This window comes from Chamaea fasciata, unplaced genomic scaffold, assembly GCF_029207755.1.
Source record: "Chamaea fasciata isolate MVZ Bird 193981 ecotype frontalis unplaced genomic scaffold, bChaFas1.0.hap1 SCAF_1, whole genome shotgun sequence".
Taxonomy (NCBI): Eukaryota; Metazoa; Chordata; class Aves; order Passeriformes; family Sylviidae; genus Chamaea; species Chamaea fasciata.
In genome coordinates, this window is record NW_027094086.1 from 202335 (window position 1) to 222695 (window position 20361).

Below are 20361 nucleotides of genomic sequence, written 5' to 3' on the forward strand. Positions count from 1 at the left end.
TCACTTCTGCAGGCCTGGGGGAATCTCGGCTTTAACAGAATCTCAGGACCCTGAAGACCAGCCAGTCCCACCCTCTGCCACGGTCAGGGACATTTCCACTAAAGCACCAGTGGCAGACACTGCCACTAGACGGATGGCTCCAAGCACTGTCCAGCCTGGCCGTAAACTTCCTCTATTTTTAATATTTTCAGTTTCAGCACCCTCATCCCTCCCGCTTCCTAAATACCATCCCTCAATGGATTTACAGCTGAGCTGTGCACACAACACTGTCATCACTGCGTCAGGAAGAATCTTCCTCTCCCTCCTTGGCAGCTTCCTGGAGCCTGTTCCTTCCACCACAAACCCTTGCATTCTCCCAGTCACATCCCCTTCCCTCCCACCAGGCTGTTCCTTCTGTCTCGGTCCCAACTCTGCTTTCTGCATCTTCTCAAACTTTGCCCCTTCCCAAAAGGCGAAGCTGCCTGCCACTTGCTCTCCTCATTTTCTTATTCCCATCTTTCTTTCGCAGCTACCCGAGGTCAGTGCCTGAGTCCCCCAGAGTTCCGCTGCCCGGTTTTCCTTTGCAGAGGCTGCTGCCACCTCTCACAGCACAGCACAGGTGTTGGGAATCACACCTCCCCAGCCCCCCGCTGCCTCCCCTGCAGGGACCCCCAGGCCCAGAGCCCCCCAGGAGCCTCAGCCCCCACTCACGGCGCGGTTTCCTCTCTGCAGGCCACTGCTGGGCAGCGCTGCCAGGGTCCGGTAGTCCAGGCGCAGGGGCTCGCTGGGGACGTTCTGGAGAGGGGTAAAAACACCACAAACACCAGGAACAGGTCAGGCCCAAGGTCGACTAAACCACTGAGAGAGAGCAGTGAAAAAGGGAACCACCCCAGTAATAAGCAAGGCCTAATCCCTAAACTCCGATGAGCTCCCACTGCACGAAAAAAAGAGCCGGAATTGTCCGAAACACAACCATGTGAATCCCTGGCAGGAGCCAGGCTTGAGAAACCCCACAGAGAACGTGTCACTGTGGACCCCTGGCCACCCACTACTGCTCAGGTCCCTCCACTCATCCTTTCCCCATGTCCACTTCCTTATGGAGGAGAGAAGGACCCACACCTGCCCGTTTGCTCCAGCAGCATCCTGAGCGACTGGATCCGGACACACGTAAGAATGCAAGTCTGCAACTCCTCTACAGTTTCTTTTTCCAAACTTAACTCAGACTCACTGTACAACTTCATTCAATTGTTGCTTCCCCTATATTGCCTTTCCAACCCTGAAGAGAAGCCAAGGTTTCCAACCCAGCCCCTGTTTTCCTCAATCCCTTACACATTTCTTCAGTTCTGATCTCTTCTCTTACCCCCAAAGCAACATCCTTTTAGGGCAGGGAGTGGAGAACACATGCTTTGGGGAACAAACTCTTTCTGGGGACTTCTCCAGCCTTCCAGTCTAGCTGTAGCCCTTTTCTGAGCCTCTCCAGCCCTTCCCCTGTGCTGCTCACCTCCGCTTCCTCCTCAAGCTGCTGCGTGGCTGCCTCCCGCTCCCTACGCATCCGCTCCTTCCATGGGACAGACAGAGCCAGAGCACAGGGACAAGAGAGAGGCAGAGAGGTCACACATGCTGGGCAGGAACTGCTGAGGGGACGCAGGTGCAGTGCCAGCACCAGGAGAGGGGGAGCAGAAACCCAGCACCAGCACTGGGGGCCTGGAATTGGCACTTGCGCTGTTACTGCCAGCACAAAGGACAGGGACAGAGCACGATCATCTGGGTGCCACAGTGGGAGGGGAGAGCAGGTGTCCCCGAGACGCCCAGCAGGGACAGTCCCGGGGAAAGTAAGGAGAGCTGCAGTGCCCCCAAGCCCAAGCTACACCCAGGGGGAGGAGGAGCTTGCTCACTGCTGGAAGAGACACCTCGATGGAACACAGACAGGACAGGCAGGAAGGGAATGGAAAAACAAACCTGCGGAGCACAGGCCTTGCTGCCTTATAGCTTCACATACAGAACGATGCAAATACATACAGAGGTCTTGGCACAAGGTCAGCTCGGCACCAGCTGTCAGCCTGGGGCCACTCAGCACTGCAGGGGCATTAGAGAGTGACCAGCGACTAACCCCAAAAGCCCCAGCCATGGGCTTGCTGACAGGGGAAGGGAACAGTGCAGGACTTGTCCTAAGGACTGATTTCTGGGCACTGATATTTCTGGGACTTGTCACCGGGCACCTGTGGGTGTCCCCCAGGCCTGGGGACAGCACAGCAGCAGCCTTCCCTTGTCTCTGGAACCCTCTCAGCTGCTCTTCCCAAGCAGGAACCAGATGGTCCACAAGCCCTGACACTGGGAGGACGGGAGGTGGAGGGCAGCTGAGAGGGAGACAACGAAAATTCTGCTGAGCACCTGGGCCCTGTTCTTTATAGACCCCATGCATTACAGATCCCCACTGCCCCATGTCACCCCCTGACCTCCCAGCAAGGATAAGCAGCATGAGAAGTCACTAACGCTCTGGAGGATCACAGCTCCCAAAAGGATACTGAGGGGTGTTTAAGGTAAAGTTTGTTCTGAATCTGGTTATGCTCGTTTTTTGGCCACGAGTTCTCTGCGGGGCGAGGGTTGCAGGTGACACTAATCTGGTGTGTGACTCTTCTCTGAGGTCACATTCTGAGCAGTGACAGGAGCACCGGTCAGCCCAGGTGGAGCTGTGGCACGCTCCAAATCCATCTCTGACAATAGCTGGGGAGGAGCTGCTTTAAGACTAGAAAAATAATACAGGCACGGAGCCAGGAGAGAGCACCAGGGATCAGTCCACAGAGACTCAGAGTAACTGACACTCCTACTAGAAACTGAATGATCAGGGAACTGGAGGCAGGAGGTGTCGGCAGTGAATGGGTTTGAAAACTTCTACCACGAGTAGAGCAAAGGCACAATTCCTCCCAGTTACTCGGTTCACAGCTTGCTGTGGGCTGGAGACACTTTTGGTCTCTCTTGCTCTTGTGCAAGAATGAATGCGAAACATTGAAGAGCAAGAAAAACAGTCCAAAAAAGGGTGACAGAAATTACCAGGAGTGTGGCACCGGGCCAGGAACTTCCTTTATCAGTATTCCAGTGGCGAGGACGGAGAGTTGACTCCATCACTGGGATAAATTTAATCATCAGAACCAGCTGGAGAGACATAATCCCAGATTCAAGGTTTGAAGGGCCCAGCAGAAAAACGTGTCTTTGCTCACGGGCCTCAGGATCCCAGGAGGTCCAAGGAGCCTGGAGCATCCACTGCTGCCTCCTCCTGGCACACCAAGGGAAGGGGCACCAAAATGCAGCAGCGTTTTTTAAAATGACATTTGGCCACTGCTGCCTCCCCACTCATAAAGGTTTTTCTGGCTCGTTCTGACCAAAGTATTTTTAAGTAATCTCAGTATAAATTTTGGCAAAGTCCTTCTCTCCCTGAGGCTGGACAAATGCCACCTGCTCAGCCCGAGCAGCACAGTTTGGGGCCACGATTGGTATATTCACAGGTGTCAGGAATGCTGACACTGACCCACAGTACCTGAAACCTCCTGGAACGCATTTCAATCCATAGATCCATAGAGTGCCAACATTAAAACTGGCAGGAATATCCTTTGCTCAGACAGAAACACAATGAAATCAGGTTTGCTGAAACCACATCAAACCACTCTGAGTTCCTTCCCAGGCAGGGAATGGGACATTTCACAGGGAAAACCTAAATCTGATCTGAATTGCCTCTGCTCTGGGCTGAACCAAGAGAACTGCTGAGGTCCCTCCTGCCCAAATTAGTCAGGATGGTTTGGGTTGGAAGAGACCTTCCAGGGTCACCCTGTCCAACCCCTGCAATGAGGGATGACTTCAACTGCGTCCAGCTGAAGATCATTCTGTAAGGTCATTCGACTTCCATCCGGAATTGCCAACCTCACCCTGCTCTTGTGGGGCAGCAAGGGTGAACAAGCTCAGGAACTGCGGCTGCAGAGAGAACCCAGGGAAACTCCAGGTGTGTCTGAACCAGAAACCTGACAAAACACCTGAAAAGTGTACACACACCTGCCAGGAGAGCAGATTCCCCACTGGCAACACTGAAGAACTCAGTTTTCCCTCCTCTTGCAGTGACTCTGCCTGGATTAATTACTGTTTTAAGAGGGAGGGCTGGAAACTTTAAGTCCTCAAGAGGCTTGAGTCTGCTGATCTCTTTCTGCGAGATTCTCCTTCTGTGAAATTCTCTTTCTGTGCAAGGCCGAGCCAGTGGGCAGACACAAAACTCTCACAGCAAAGCAGAGAAACGACCATGTGAACTGAGGAGCACAAAGCCGTGACTGATCAACAGCATCACCTCTCCACGCAGGGCAGCTGGGAGCTGTGTGTTCTCATCTTTGCTCACAAAAGCTCTGTCAGTCACAGGGTGCTGGACAGAGAAAACTGATTAAATTTGGGACTTCCAAGCTCACTGGCCATTTTTCTGGAAGCTGCAGTTTGGCCAGGAGGTACCAGCAAGTAACAAGGGTGGTCTTTGTGAATACCACAGGAACGTCACCAGAGAGGTGCACAGGGAAGTACAGCAAAGCCAAAGAGCAGCCAGGGCAACAGAGCAACACTGCAGAGAGGGAATGCCCAGAGCTCCACCCCACGGCCCTGACAGTGGGGCAGAGATTCCAGAATTCCCGTGGCACTGACAGTGGGGCAGAGATTCCAGAACTCCCGTGGCACTGACAGTGGGGCAGAGATTCCAGAACTCCTGTGACACTGACAGTGGGGCAGAGATTCCAGAACTCCCGTGGCACTGACAGTGGGGCAGAGATTCCAGAATTCCCGTGACACTGACAGTGGGGCAGAGATTCCAGAACTCCCGTGGCACTGACAATGGGGCAGAGATTCCAGAACTCCCGTGGCACTGACAGTGGGGCAGAGATTCTGGAACTCCCGTGACACTGACAGTGGGGCAGAGATTCCAGAACTCCTGTGACACTGACAGTGGGGCAGAGATTCCAGAACTCCCGTGGCACTGACAGTGGGGCAGAGATTCTGGAACTCCCGTGACACTGACAGTGGGGCAGAGATTCCAGAACTCCCGTGGCACTGACAATGGGGCAGAGATTCCAGAATTCCCGTGGCACTGACAGTGGGGCAGAGATTCCAGAATTCCCGCGGCACTGACAGTGGGGCAGAGACTCCAGAACTCCCGTGGCACTGACAGTGGGACAGAGATTCTGGAACTCCCGTGACACTGACAGTGGGGCAGAGATTCCAGAACTCCCGTGGCACTGACAGTGGGGCAGAGACTCCAGAACTCCCGTGGCACTGACAGTGGGGCAGAGATTCTGGAACTCCCGTGACACTGACAGTGGGGCAGAGACTCCAGAACTCCCGTGACACTGACAGTGGGGCAGAGATTCTGGAACTCCCGTGACACTGACAGTGGGGCAGAGATTCCAGAACTCCCGTGGCACTGACAATGGGGCAGAGATTCTGGAACTCCCGTGACACTGACAGTGGGGCAGAGATTCTGGAACTCCCGTGACACTGACAATGGGGCAGAGATTCCAGAACTCCCGTGGCACTGACAATGGGGCAGAGATTCCAGAATTCCCGTGGCACTGACAGTGGGGCAGAGACTCCAGAACTCCTGTGGCACTGACAGTGGGGCAGAGATTCCAGAACTCCTGTGGCACTGACAGTGGGGCAGAGATTCTGGAACTCCCGTGACACTGACAGTGGGGCAGAGATTCCAGAACTCCCGTGGCACTGACAGTGGGGCAGAGATTCCAGAACTCCCGTGACACTGACAGTGGGGCAGAGCTTCAGAGCTCCCCATGGCACTACAATGGAGCAGAAATAACCTGTGACACCTTCCCTGGGACTCACGGGCTGGGCAGAGCCACTGCCACAAACGGATTCTGCTACACAAATAATCTCTCACCACTTTCTCCATTTCTTCTCTCTCCCACTGAGTGGCTTCTCTCACCATTTCCATCTCCTAGGAGAGAGCAGAGTTAGAGCCACCTCACCCAGTGCTCTCTCCACACCTGCAGCATCTAGAACCTCATGAAGGTGTCACAGTCCCATCCTAGCGTGTTCCTGATCCAAGTGCTGGGTCCTGCTGATCCCATGCCACGTCTGTCCACAGCACAGTGCAGGCCGCATGCACCGAGGGGGACACTGGAGATTTCCAGAAACAAGCTCCCAGCCCAGGGACAACACACACCTTCTGCAGGATCTCCAGCTCCTCGGGGCTCAGATCCCGGTCGATGGAGGAGATGCTCTCCAGGCTGTTCTTGCGCCCAATGCCAGCAGCAAAAGGGTTTGCAATGATGCCTGGGGACATCTGCAAGGCAAACGGAAAATCACACCTGGGGGAAGCCCACAGAGAGCCACTCCAAAAATTCCCTATTCCAGTCTCCCAGATACAGGACAATCCCAAGCAAGTCAAAAACAGAACTCTTTCAACAACTTGAAGCCTTGTACCATAGAATCCCAGCCTGGTTTGGCTCGGAAGGGACCTGAAGAGCGTCCAGCTCCATCTCTGCCATTTAGGCTGACAATTGTTTGAGGAACCCAAGGCCTAAGCAAGTTGAATTTAAACTGATCCAGGTGCAAGAAGGGGACAAGGTGAGCAGGGACTGGCTTCATGTTCTGCTGGAGAATACAAAAGCTGACTAGCTAAGCCCTGGAAACAGAAATCTGAGGGCACAGGATTGCTCCAGGGAAGCTTTTCCCTGTGGGGAAAGATGAAGACCAATAAAGAGCCAGACCATTTATTGTAAATGTCACACTGGCCAGGAAGAAAAGGGCATAAATAGCCTAGTGAAAATGAGCTTGAAAACTCTTTTTTTCCGTGCAGTGCTATTGTGGGACAGTTCTGGAACCAGCAGGCCAAAGGCAGTCCTGAGGGGCCACTGCTTTTCTGGACTGGAGATCCCCTCCAGTTCGTGTCACAGGTCAGACTTTGAAAACCAGCACCTCAAAAACCCCCCAAAATTTACAGCAGCAGGTTGGGAAAAGCCAGCACTGTCTGAAGAAAGGAGCCGGGATCCACGTGGGGGGGCTGTGGTGACTCCAAGGGCACGTGCCCCGCAGGGCTCACCTCGATGGCAGCCGCAGCCTTGGGGTCGAAGCCGTCGCAGACCAGCACGAGCAGCGCGTCGCCCACGGCCCGCAGGATCTGCACGGCCTCCGTGTGCGTCATGCCCAGCAGGCTCTGGTGGTTCACCTCCAGGATCCTCATCCCCACCTTGAGCCGCCCGTCCCGGGCAGCGGCCCCCGAGGAGCTCACCTGGAACACACGCGGGGGACGCGGCGTCACTGCGCAGGGCAGAGGAGACGGCAGAGCCTGGGGACCGCGGTGGGGAGGGGCTGGACAGCACACACAGGGAACAGCAGCCCGCAGCTGCAAGGACGGAGAGGGCAGAATGGGGACAACCTGAACAGGCCGGGGGAGGGAACGGGTGCGGAAGAATCTTTCGTGTGAGATGAAAAAGGTTCGCCAGGTGAGTTTGTGATGTGGTGCCCCAAGGAAAGAAGCAGGTGAGAAGGAAAAGGTGTCACACCGTGTGACGCATCTCACAGAAAGAGAAATCATTCTGTGGTGGGAGAGAGACACGATGGAAATGCAAATGAAGACAAAGGAAGGAGGAAGGAGGCAGGGATCAGACACGCGAACAGGAAGAAGAGGAAAAGCACCACTTTGTCTCTCGGTTACCACAGATATCCAGGGAAAATTAGAGGCAGGAAAACCCCTCCAGATAGTACAAGTAAGAGAAGTTATGGGAAGTAACACAGCTCAAGGGAGAGCGGGTGAGCTCAGCATTTTGGTTCTCTGCAGGCTAAACCAACGAGTATTGGGAAAAACAGGGAGGAGAGATGGGGTAAACTAACTGTGCCACAGCTAAACTGTGAACCTTCCAACCCCCAAACGCTGCAAGGCTGCAGGAGAGAAAACCAAACCCAGTTACTCAAAATAACTGCCAGTTAGAATAATCCCAGGTTTTCTTTTGCTGCTGTTAAGAATGTCCCAGGTGAATGTGCCACGGTCACTCTGAATGAGGGAATGTGTTCTCTTAACTTTAGAACTCAGATAAAACAGTTACAGCCACATAACCACAAATGCTGAATGCTCCCTTGCCTTAACAGCAACCAATTATCAATTATCAGGGCTGACTGCCAAACATGGAGTGTCTTCAGCCATGAGGATAACTCACATCAGTCTGTAGCCCAAAAAACCAGCTAAGGAGGGAACCAGTGACACTGAGGTGAACACCCAGAGTCCTCTTAGTCAGCAGCAGGACCAAAATGACACCACTTATTGCTGTGCTCTGCTGCCAGTGAGGAAGAGGCAATAAAAACTTTATGGAAAGGGTTGGGAGGAGCACAAGCTGATAAGCATGAGTTGAACATGAAAATGTGTGATTTCTGGAGGAAAAGTGATGTGAGAAATACATGTGACACAAACAGTCACCTGAAAAAGGAACCAAGTTACACAGAGGGTGCAGGGCACAGGAGAAAAGGTTAGGAATTCCTGATGCTTTCCATGGAAAGAGGAAAGAGCTTGCATGGGTAAGTGGGCAGGAAGCCACAGGCACAGGGGGACCAGCAGGAATGTGGGTACAAGGAAAGGTGTGTGTATTTGCATTACAGAAAAAAACACAAGAGAAGAAACACGAAGCAAAATGAAGGCAAGCAGGAAATAAAATGAGAAACTGTGTAGCTGTTGTAGAGGAGGAAATATGAAAGGACAAGGACTTGTCTCCTTTGCTGGAGGGAGAATCTCCAGAGCTGATGCACCAGTGAAAGCTGAGAGCTTACTCCAACAGCTCCCGCAGGGATCACCCTTCTCCCTGGCAGGGCGTGCACAGGGCGTGCTCTGGTACCTTGGAGATGAAGATGCCTTCATCAGTGGGGTCAAACGGATTGCCAGCATGGCCCTTCGCTCCACCTCGGATGCTGATGCCCAGCTTCTCTCCCGGAGCCTTTTCAATGCATATTTCCTGGAAACACAGAAGAGTATCCTTATTTCCGGGCCAAGTTCAACTGAGGGAACACTCCTCAGAGCGACCACAATTCTAAATGCCCTGGAAAGGGCCTGAATTAGCCCCATCCCTCATTTGGCAGCTTAATTCCTGCGGGTGAGGAGCTGCCCTTTTCTGTTCCCTGATGACAGAGTCGCCAGGCCATGGCAGGAGATCCTCACCACACCCCAGCTGGAGATGCACGTACAAGACACTGGATTCTGCCAAAGGAGAAGGAAATTCCAGCCAGGAGCCTGGCTGTATCCTAGTCCGAGACCTCCAGCCTGGTAAGAAACCGCCCCCAGAAGCCGCCCTGAATGATTCCCCCTCACTCAGAACCCACCTGCATCCCAGGTGGGGGCGGGTCCCTGCGGACCACCATGGTGAGCTCCTGGGCGTTGGAGAGCAGGGCGTTGACGGCCTCCTGGTGCGTGGCGTGGCGCAGGTCGATGCCGTTCACCTCCAGGATCCTGTCCCCCACGCGGAGCCCGCTGCGCGACGCCAGCCCCCGCGGGATCACCTGCACGCAGCCACACACACAGCTGCAGAGGGGAGCTCCTCCTCCCCCGGGAGATGTGACTGTGTCACCCTGCAGGCCCGCTCTGACCCCGCTCTCTGCACACAGAATTCCCTGAGAGGTGGCCGATCTGGGAACACTGATACAGGGGATGTGCTTCGAAGTGCTATTCCATATGTTATTCTCACATTCCCAGTTTAATCTGAACCAATCCTGTGCCAGCGTTGCCGTCATTTCGCCTACGACTGACAGCACCAGTCCTCACCCCGTGCTCTACCGGGAGCTACAGAGGCTCTAAACAAATAACCAAACCTGTGCTCCTGGTGAAACAAAGGAGCCAGCAGGGAACAGGTGAAATCTGTGAGAACACGGGCAAGCAGGGGTGGTGGGAGAGAGTTAATTGGGCTTTGAGAAGAGCAAATCCTGCCTCATGATGCACTGCAAGAAAAACCACGGGCACATGAAGGAAGAGACCTGGCAGGCATCACTCCTAGAATTCCAAATAGCCCTTGGCAAGGTCTGAACCCAGCCACAGGGGTCAGAGGAGTCAGGTTCAGCACCTCCAAGTGACAAGAGAAGTCAAGAAAAAGAAAGAGCTCAGCAGGGATGAGCTCTCCAGCATCCCTATTCCAACGAGCATGGCTGTGCAGGGCTGTGAGGGAACGGGCTGCAGCCGCTGGCCAGCCTGTGTGCTGTCCCTGAATGGCATGAGCTGATGTCACCACTGGAATGGGAATGTGCGATCAAAGGACACTGGCCTGAGTGCAGCAGAGCAGCTCTGCGTGCCCCAGTAGTGACACACTCATCCCACCAGCACTTTCCCAGTAAGGACTGGCTTTCTGCAGCCCCAGCATCTTCCCAGGACTCGTCACAGCCAAGGTGAACTCAGCAGTTTCAAAAGCTAACTGGGACCCCTCCAAAGGATCCATCATGGATTATTATAGGTTTGAGGCTTTTACATGCCCTCAGATGGCTCCAGCAGCAGCACATCCAGTACAAACTGCCCCTCACACATCCCTCTCCTGTGCCCGTTTCACAAATCCGTCCTGCACATCTGGACTCACATCACAGTCCTTCCCCTTAATCCCAGCAACCAACAGCTCAGGAACACTGAGAGCAGCTTTCCTGGGACTCTACCTTGGAGATGAAGACGCCTGGCTCATGAATCCCAAAGGGATGACTGGAATGGTCGCTGCCTCCGACGATGCTGAGGCCCAGGGGACCACCTGCTTTCACCAGGTGAATTTCCTTAAGGTAGAAGAAGCAGTGTCAAAGGCAATGAAGGATATCACACACAGACCACAAACACTGACAAACATGGAGCTGGGGTGTTTTACACGGGTAAGCACAAGGTGAACACTCATGGGACAAGGGAGTGCCCCATGTGGGACCCTGCAACCTGGAGAAGAGCTGGAATGGGGCTCCAGGAGAGCGATTTTGGACAAGGGCCTGGAGTGACACAAGGGGGAATGCATTCCCCCTGAGAGTGGGCAGGGTTAGGTGGGATACTGGGGAGAAATCCTTCCCTGTGAGGGTGGGGATGCCTGAGAAGCTGTGGCCACTTCCTCCCTGGCAGTTTTCAAGGCCAGGTTGGAGCAAGCTGGGACAGTGGAAAGTGTCCCTGCAGGCGGTGGGTCTGGATGGAGTTCAAGCCCCTTCCACCCCAAGCTCAAGCCTTTCTGCAAGGACATCTCCAGGCCCCGAGAACCCAGCAGGCCGGTCCCCATCCCAACAGCAATCCTCCAAACGGAACGCAGGCGGGATCGCCCGTGCCCCAGCCCGAAGCCCGGCTCACCTCGACAGGGTACTGATCCTCCAGCCCTTTGCAGAGGTGGTTCCTGGGCGGCGCCGGCGTCTCCTCGGGCGGGCTGTCCCCGGGGCCGGGGGGCGGCGGGGGGGAGTGCATGCGGCCGCGGGGCGCGCCGGGCGGGCCCCCCTCGCCGGGCTGCTCCGTGCCCTCTCTCTCTACCAGCAGCACGATGGTGGGGGAGGCCGCGGTAAGCAGCGCTACGGCCTGATCATGCCTGGCTTCTGTCATGTCTACCCCATTGATCTAGAACAACCCGCAAACTCGGCGTCAGAGCGGCCCCGCCGCGCTCGGCCGGGCCCCTGGGGAGCCCTGCCCTGCTGGGCCCTGCGCCCCGAAGCACCTCGTCACTCCCCCAGCTCCCTCTGACCTGGCAAAGGGACACGGGCACCCGCTCATTCCCACGGATCCCAATTCCCTTCCTCCTCAGCTCTCCTGCCCCTCTCCCACCTTCCCTGCGCACCCACGCAGGCCAGGTGTGACGTTCCACCTCCCGCAGCCAAATGCCTCGTGGGAGAAGCAAAACCAGCGACTGCCGGTGCAATGCCACCACACAGGCACGTGCTGAAGCATCGGCTGCCTCGTCACTGAGCCACCTGCCCTCCCTGGTCACCCAAGGCCCCGACACAGGCACTGCAGGCACGACTTGAGGGGTGACAGGACCTGTCACCGGGCCACTGGCTGCCCATGCTGGGCAAGGTCATGGTGGCCCAGGGAAGATCCCAGCTCTCGGGCATTAAAAGTGACCCCAGGGACAGAGAGATTTGAAAGAGCAGAGAGCCTTTTCTACAGAATGAAGATTTAAAACTGCTTCCCTAGAAACTCAAAGGACTGGAAAGGACGTGACTGTTCTCCATAAACGTACAAGGGGCAGAAACCTGAGGAGAGCTGAGCTGAGAGAACATGGCCAAAACAACAAAACTGGACGGGAAAAAGCTGAAGCTGAAAATTAAAAGGTTTCTAATCATTAGGTCCTGAAAAAGCTTTCCAAAATGAACAGTGGGAACATGAAAAAAAGAGCTGCCAAGATGGGGTTTGATCAGCTCATGAAATAACAGCGTGACTGTAACAGTCACAGCAACTGCGCTTTGTACAAAGCCCAGCTCCCCGCTGCCCGATTCCCAGAAACGTTATTGTTACTCCCCACTCCTTCCCGGAGAGCGGTTTCTGGGCTAAGCTGACAGGCACCATCTGCCAGGGCTTTGTCCAGAGCCCCCGTGACCCTGCCAGCACTCAGCCCACCTGCCCTGCCCCACTCACAGCTGGGGGTGCTGCTCTCCCCAGGACAGGGAGGGAGAAGAACAAGCGGCCCTGTACTGTCCTGGCAACGCCACAGTGTCACCTCTGCTGAGAGCACCGTCCCCAAAGGGACACCTCCGGCATGAACCACAAGGATGTCAAGGCAGCAGCTGGCACAGGGAGAGGAAGGACGAAAGGAGCCTGAGCAAGGGCTGCTGAGCACAGGACAGGGCATCAAGCAGGAAAGGTAACAAACCAACCACACAGCCCTTAAGGGAGTGCAGGTAACAGACACAAGGCCCAGACGCTCCCCCACGGATCCTTAGAGCAGACACCAAAAGCAAAGGAACCACCCACACTAGGGAAGTGTGACCAAACCTGGCAACTGATTCCCAGAGGAAATGGAGATTGTAAGGGCTTGCCTCAGCTCATCTCTTGTAGGGAAGGGCCAAGTGGTTGCAGGAAGCTTGAAGGATGTGTTGCAGGAGTATGCAGCACTTATTATGGGACATTTAGCAGAACAGAAAGAGGAGCGGAGGTGAGGAACAAGCGCAGGGAAATACAGGGGAGAACAAGAGGCTGCTGGTCAGTGCTGGTCTGGCCAAGCCCTGGGCCCGAGTCCACATCTGCTCAGCCTTCTCCCCACATTCTGTATTTACTGTGCCAGTTCACTCTGTTCACGTACACGTGCAACAGCTGCTGCTGAAATTCAGGCTGGACTATCCAGCAAGCAAGAATCCAAAACATGAGAAGGCTCAAGAGGTGGCCCAGAAGCTGGATTAAAAGCTTGGGGTCTGACCAAAGAGCCTGAAGACCTCGCTGCTTGGAGCAGAGGCTGGAGACGTGCAGACAGGAGCATTGACTGGAGTGAGGGAGGGAGGGCTGAATCCCAGCGAGCCAGAGGGCAGGACCAGGGAGAAGTTGGCTGTTGTTCCTGCCCTGTGAGCACTACCTGTGCTCAGGTGTGCACCTGTAAAGGTACTGCCCCCTCCTGCCCCTGAGATTTGGGACCAGCTGTGTCTGCAGTGTGCTCCACGCCTGGAGTCTGCACTGACAGGGAAAGCAGCAGCCGTGTGTCCAGGGGACTGGGAAGGGAGGGCTCCTCGGGTCCTCCGATGGTTAACACAGGCAACATGCAGGAGAGGTTTGGCTCTTTGGTTCTATCGACAGATCAAGGCCGAACATCCTCACTGAGCGGGAACAAGATGATCTTGAAGGTCCCTTGCGACCCGAGCCTTGCTCTGACTCTACAGCACTGCGATGACACTGCACACACAGACCTGCAGCAGCGGGACCCACTCTCATTTCTCACACCCCCTCTGCTGTTCTCCTGCCCCTGGCAGGATGAGAGTGGTCAGATGGGGTCAGAGCAGAGGGCACGGTGGCGCCTCCCTGGAGCAGGGACCAGAGCTCGCTCAGAGGTGGCTCAAAGGTAACAGCCCTCAGTGCGTTTCACCCAGTAACTCTCCACTACTCGGCAATCCCGACAGCTGCCCAGCTTCCGGACAGCTGATTTTCCATGGCCTCTATCTAGCAGAGAGCAAGGCCAGCCACGCAGCAGGGCTCTCCCAGTGCCACAGGGAGGTGACAGTGTCCGTCCTTCCCTGCTCCACATATTTCCCTGTGTGCCAGGGAATTATATTATCCTGGCAAATCTTCAAGGGGTCACACTGCCCCATTCACGTGTCACCCACCACTATCCTAAATCTCCCCACAACCAGTTCTCCCAGTCCCATCCCAAAAATATCAGCTGCCCCCAATTCTGCACCCTCTCTGCTAGATTCCCTTCCCACAACTCCAGCTCTCCCCCCAGCAGGTCCCTGTCCAGTGTCTCCCCCACCAAAATGACTCCCAAGGGACACAGGAACACAGGGACGCAGGGGAGTGGGTGACAGTCACTGGGGCACGTTGAGGGGTGATAACTCAGGGGAGACCTAGGCTGGGCTCTTCAATCCATGTGCTCAAAGCTCCCCTAGGAAGGTCAAAGGAGCAATCCCAGTTCTTCCGCTGAGGAGAAGCCCAGGAGGATTTAGAGCACAGGGGAAGAGCAGGAAGCTGTGCTGTATTCATTTTCTTAAGAAAACAGAATCCTTTGGCAAAGTGAGAGCTGAGCACGACCAGGAGAGCACAGCTTTGGGAATGGGCTCTGCCTGAGGGACCTACGAGCCCTGTACCAGTGAGGGTCCTCCCCGTCCCCACGCAGGTACAGCCAACCTGCATCCACATCCTAGAAATCCCGGCATCGGGGAAGCTTTCCAATAAAAATGGGCAATTGCTGCTTCAAAGGAAAGCAGGCTTGGAAATGCTGAGGGTAGTGCAGGTTAATGTTCTCCTGAAAGGTGACCTGTTGCTGCACTCATCAGAGGATCTGAGCTTCAGCTGGTGCTGGGCACCAGACCTGCATGGTCACACACACCTCAGCACAGGTAACCCAGGGGACCCTGCTGGGGGATCAGGAGTAGTGACAGCAACGCCTCAGCCACGTCCAAGTCCAGCAGAGGCCCAAACTCTGTAAGACGTGAGCTCACACATCCCAAAAGGAATCCACTGCATGCTATTACTAGGGAATTAGATCTGCTCTTCCTATGAGGCTGTCCATGGATATAAATAGAGCTGCCGAAGCAGGGTGGAGACAGCTTTGACTTTTGAATCTGTTCTAAGATTTTGTGTCCCCCCTTTCCACAGGCTGAGCAAACCAACCCCAAATGATGGGCCTCAGTACTGTCTCCGTACCACGGAGCCTCAAAACGTGAGCGAATCCAAAACAATTCAGTCCACCTGGCATTAATCGTGGTCAGGGCTTGATTCTGGAGAGTGGGCAGCACTAGAAGGGAGGGAGAGATGCTCTACCAGTTCAAGCTCCCTGCCAAGACGCCAGTGTCAGAGCTGGGCCCCAGCTCCACTAAAACGTCGTGCCTGAGCAAATACAGCACAGCCCCAGCCCAGGGATAGAGCAGACAGAAGCCAGCACTGACGAGGCTGTATCAGTGTTTACTCACGCCAGCGCTGTGCTAACACGTGCTCTTAGCACAGCAGCTGGGCCAGAAACCCACCACCAGCACCAGGACCTGGAGGTTCCTCTCAGAGGCAGCATGCGAGCGCGGGAAGAGGGTCGGGAGGTTGAGGAGAGGCTCCCGCAGGAGGGGAGTGAGGACCAGGAGCAGAGACACGAGGTGAGAGCAGCGAGATCCGCGCGGACGGGACGGGAGGCCGAGGCCAGAGCTCCGGGTGAAGCAGGGAAGCACTGAGGTCCCCCTGCACTGTTCCACAGCACCCCCGGGCAGCTCCTTCTGCTCCAGGAGACCCTGCCACCCCACTGCGCCCCAAAAGCTCCCCACCTCCCCGTGGCTGAGCCCCCCAGGCTCCAGAGGGACACCGGGCTGGCGCAGTGCTGCTGTGTCCCCCCCCTCCATGCCATTCCCGGGGAAAGCACTTGCATAAAGCACTTGGGGAAAGGGGGGGTGTAACTGCACCCACCACCAGACAGGGGAGAAACACCCAAATTACGTGCTCTCCCAGGAGCTGAATAAAGGACCCCCAAAATGCAGCTCCGGTGACAGAGAAGCAGCCCCCGCAGGAGGAAGGGCAGGGAGCCGGGTCAGCCCCTTCCTCGCCCACACACTCACCGAGATGACTCGGTCTCCGACGTGCAGGATCCCATCGCGGTGGGCTGCACCCCCCTCCGCGATCCGGGAGATGAAGATCCCCTGGAGCACGGTCGGGAAGGTCAGAGCAGCCCGGGCTTTCCCTCGCCTGAGCCTGCCTCTCCAAACGCGTTCCCAGGCAGGAGTCAGTCCTCTCCCCTCCACACACCCTTCCCCTGCCCTGACACTTCCCGTTTGCTCCCCACTCCACACAAACCCTCTGCTCCCTGAGCCCCTGAGAGCAAAGCCCTCCCGTGGCCCAGAGCCTGGAAGCCGTGCCAAGAGGGCAGCAGCAGGATTAGATGTCACTGGCAGGGATTGGGAGCCCCAGCCCCCCTCCTTCTATAAAAAAAGATGGAGAGGGACTTTGGACAAGGGCCTGGTGTGACAGCATGAGGAATGGCTTCCCACTGCCAGAGAGCAGGGTTAGATGGGATATGGGAAAGGAATTGTTCCCTCTGAGGGTGGTGTGGCCCTGGCTCAGGCTGCCCGGAGAAGCTGTGGCTGTCCCATCCCTCAAAGTGTTCAAGGCCATGGTGGGCAGGGCTTGGAGCAACCTAGGGCAGTGGAAGCCGCCCATGACAAGGGGATGGAATAGGTGAGGCTTAAGGTCCCTCCAAACCCAAACCACACTGGAATTCCACGATTCCCTGAGTTACGAGCACTTGGCTCTCAGAGACCACCTGGCCCACCAGCCCAGGGCCAGGCTGCACTGCTGCACGCCCAGGGATGAGGAAGATTCGGGGATGCCAGGGGATCGGCACTGACCGTGTCCCCAGCCCGGTAAGGAGTGGAGCCCTTGCCACCAGCGATGCTGAAGCCGAGGCCCTTCTCGTTGCGCATCAGGCAGGTGGAAAACCTCTCGGTGGCCGGAGCTCCCTCGGGGCACTCGGGGAAGCGCAGCCCCCCGCGCCGCTCCCGGGGGCTGTAGTCGTCCTCGGGGCGCAGGGGGGTGACGGTGATGGCGTTCTCCGGCTCCACCATCCGCTCCCGCAGCACCGTCATGGACACGGAGCTGCCCGAGCCCCGCAGCGCCTCCACGGCCACGTGGTGCTCGGCGCAGTGCAGGGACACTCCGTTCACCTGGACAGAGACAGGGGCGGGCTCCGCTCAGACACAGCCCGGATCAACACCCAGCCTCCCCCTAGACACACCTGCATCAACACCTGGCCGCCCCTCAGACACAGCCCGGATCAACACCCAGCTCCAACCAACACACAGCCCCGACCTCATACACAGCCACAGCGAACACCAACCAACACACAGCCCAAACTAATACACAACCTCCCCTGAGACACAGCCCAGACCTCACACAGGGCTCCAGTCTCACACTCGGCTCCAGTCTCACACAGGGCTCCAGTCTCACACGGGGCTCCAGTCTCACACTCGGCTCCAGTCTCACACTCGGCTCCAGTCTCACACACGGCTCCAGTCTCACACTCGGCTCCAGTCTCACACACGGCTCCAGTCTCACACGGGGCTCCAGTCTCACACTCGGCTCCAGTCTCACACTCGGCTCCAGTCTCACACACGGCTCCAGTCTCACACTCGGCTCCAGTCTCACACGGGGCTCCAGTCTCACACACGGCTCCAGTCTCACACGGGGCTCCAGTCTCACACGGGGCTCCAGTCTCACACTCGGCTCCAGTCTCACACGGGGCTCCAGTCTCACACGGGGCTCCAGTCTCACACAGGGCTCCAGTCTCACACAGGGCTCCAGTCTCACACACGGCTCCAGTCTCACACACGGCTCCAGTCTCACACTCGGCTCCAGTCTCACACACGGCTCCAGTCTCACACGGGGCTCCAGTCTCACACAGGGCTCCAGTCTCACACTCGGCTCCAGTCTCACACACGGCTCCAGTCTCACACACGGCTCCAGTCTCACACGGGGCTCCAGTCTCACACTCGGCTCCAGTCTCACACACGGCTCCAGTCTCACACTCGGCTCCAGTCTCACACACGGCTCCAGTCTCACACAGGGCTCCAGTCTCACACAGGGCTCCAGTCTCACACTCGGCTCCAGTCTCACACACGGCTCCAGTCTCACACAGGGCTCCAGTCTCACACTCGGCTCCAGTCTCACACGGGGCTCCAGTCTCACACTCGGCTCCAGTCTCACACTCGGCTCCAGTCTCACACACGGCTCCAGTCTCACACAGGGCTCCAGTCTCACACACGGCTCCAGTCTCACACAGGGCTCCAGTCTCACACTCGGCTCCAGTCTCACACTCGGCTCCAGTCTCACACTCGGCTCCAGTCTCACACGCGGCTCCAGTCTCACACACGGCTCCAGTCTCACACACGGCTCCAGTCTCACACGGGGCTCCAGTCTCACACGGGGCTCCAGTCTCACACGGGGCTCCAGTCTCACACGGGGCTCCGGTCTCACACACGGCTCCAGTCTCACACGGGGCTCCGGTCTCACACAGGGCTCCAGTCTCACACACGGCTCCAGTCTCACACAGGGCTCCAGTCTCACACTCGGCTCCAGTCTCACACACGGCTCCAGTCTCACACACGGCTCCAGTCTCACACGGGGCTCCAGTCTCACACACGGCTCCAGTCTCACACTCGGCTCCAGTCTCACACTCGGCTCCAGTCTCACACTCGGCTCCAGTCTCACACTCGGCTCCAGTCTCACACACGGCTCCAGTCTCACACGGGGCTCCAGTCTCACACTCGGCTCCAGTCTCACACTCGGCTCCAGTCTCACACGGGGCTCCAGTCTCACACTCGGCTCCAGTCTCACACGGGGCTCCAGTCTCACACGGGGCTCCAGTCTCACACAGGGCTCCAGTCTCACACGGGGCTCCAGTCTCACACTCGGCTCCAGTCTCACACACGGCTCCAGTCTCACACGGGGCTCCAGTCTCACACGGGGCTCCAGTCTCACACGGGGCTCCAGTCTCACACACGGCTCCAGTCTCACACGGGGCTCCAGTCTCACACACGGCTCCAGTCTCACACGGGGCTCCAGTCTCACACTCGGCTCCAGTCTCACACAGGGCTCCAGTCTCACACGGGGCTCCAGTCTCACACGGGGCTCCAGTCTCACACGGGGCTCCAGTCTCACACGCGGCTCCAGTCTCACACTCGGCTCCAGTCTCACACACGGCTCCAGTCTCACACAGGGCTCCAGTCTCACACAGGGCTCCAGTCTCACACTCGGCTCCAGTCTCACACTCGGCTCCAGTCTCACACTCGGCTCCAGTCTCACACTCGGCTCCAGTCTCACACGCGGCTCCAGTCTCACACAGGGCTCCAGTCTCACACGGGGCTCCAGTCTCACACTCGGCTCCAGTCTCACACTCGGCTCCAGTCTCACACGCGGCTCCAGTCTCACACTCGGCTCCAGTCTCACACGCGGCTCCAGTCTCACACAGGGCTCCAGTCTCACACAGGGCTCCAGTCTCACACGGGGCTCCAGTCTCACACTCGGCTCCAGTCTCACACACGGCTCCAGTCTCACACGGGGCTCCAGTCTCACACTCGGCTCCAGTCTCACACTTGGCTCCAGTCTCACACACGGCTCCAGTCTCACACTCGGCTCCAGTCTCACACAGGGCTCCAGTCTCACACGGGGCTCCAGTCTCACACGGGGCTCCAGTCTCACACAGGGTTCCAGTCTCACACTCGGCTCCAGTCTCACACTCGGCTCCAGTCTCACACACGGCTCCAGTCTCACACTCGGCTCCAGTCTCACACGCGGCTCCAGTCTCACACAGGGCTCCAGTCTCACACTCGGCTCCAGTCTCACACTCGGCTCCAGTCTCACACACGGCTCCAGTCTCACACTCGGCTCCAGTCTCACACTCGGCTCCAGTCTCACACTCGGCTCCAGTCTCACACGGGGCTCCAGTCTCACACACGGCTCCAGTCTCACACGGGGCTCCAGTCTCACACTCGGCTCCAGTCTCACACTCGGCTCCAGTCTCACACGGGGCTCCAGTCTCACACGGGGCTCCAGTCTCACACACGGCTCCAGTCTCACACGGGGCTCCAGTCTCACACACGGCTCCAGTCTCACACGGGGCTCCAGTCTCACACTCGGCTCCAGTCTCACACTCGGCTCCAGTCTCACACGGGGCTCCAGTCTCACACTCGGCTCCAGTCTCACACTCGGCTCCAGTCTCACACGGGGCTCCAGTCTCACACACGGCTCCAGTCTCACAC

The 20361-nt window shown here is 57.0% G+C and overlaps 1 protein-coding gene across 11 annotated transcripts in view; it reads right to left on the reverse strand.

The window, feature by feature from the left end:
• The window catches only part of SCRIB (scribble planar cell polarity protein), a 106233-nt gene that overhangs the window by 32563 nt on the left and 53309 nt on the right, over positions 1–20361 (reverse strand). For all 11 annotated transcript variants that reach the window (XM_066200984.1, XM_066200906.1, XM_066200735.1 and 8 more), the window contains exons 19-29: positions 16954–17268; positions 16168–16248; positions 11291–11548; positions 10633–10743; positions 9322–9498; positions 8841–8957; positions 7058–7246; positions 6179–6298; positions 5894–5950; positions 1481–1537; positions 691–774 (exon numbers count right to left, since the gene is read on the reverse strand). In XM_066200984.1, the coding sequence (XP_066057081.1) occupies positions 691–774; positions 1481–1537; positions 5894–5950; positions 6179–6298; positions 7058–7246; positions 8841–8957; positions 9322–9498; positions 10633–10743; positions 11291–11548; positions 16168–16248; positions 16954–17268 (1566 nt within the window). The remainder of the gene's footprint in view (positions 1–690; positions 775–1480; positions 1538–5893; positions 5951–6178; positions 6299–7057; positions 7247–8840; positions 8958–9321; positions 9499–10632; positions 10744–11290; positions 11549–16167; positions 16249–16953; positions 17269–20361) is intronic.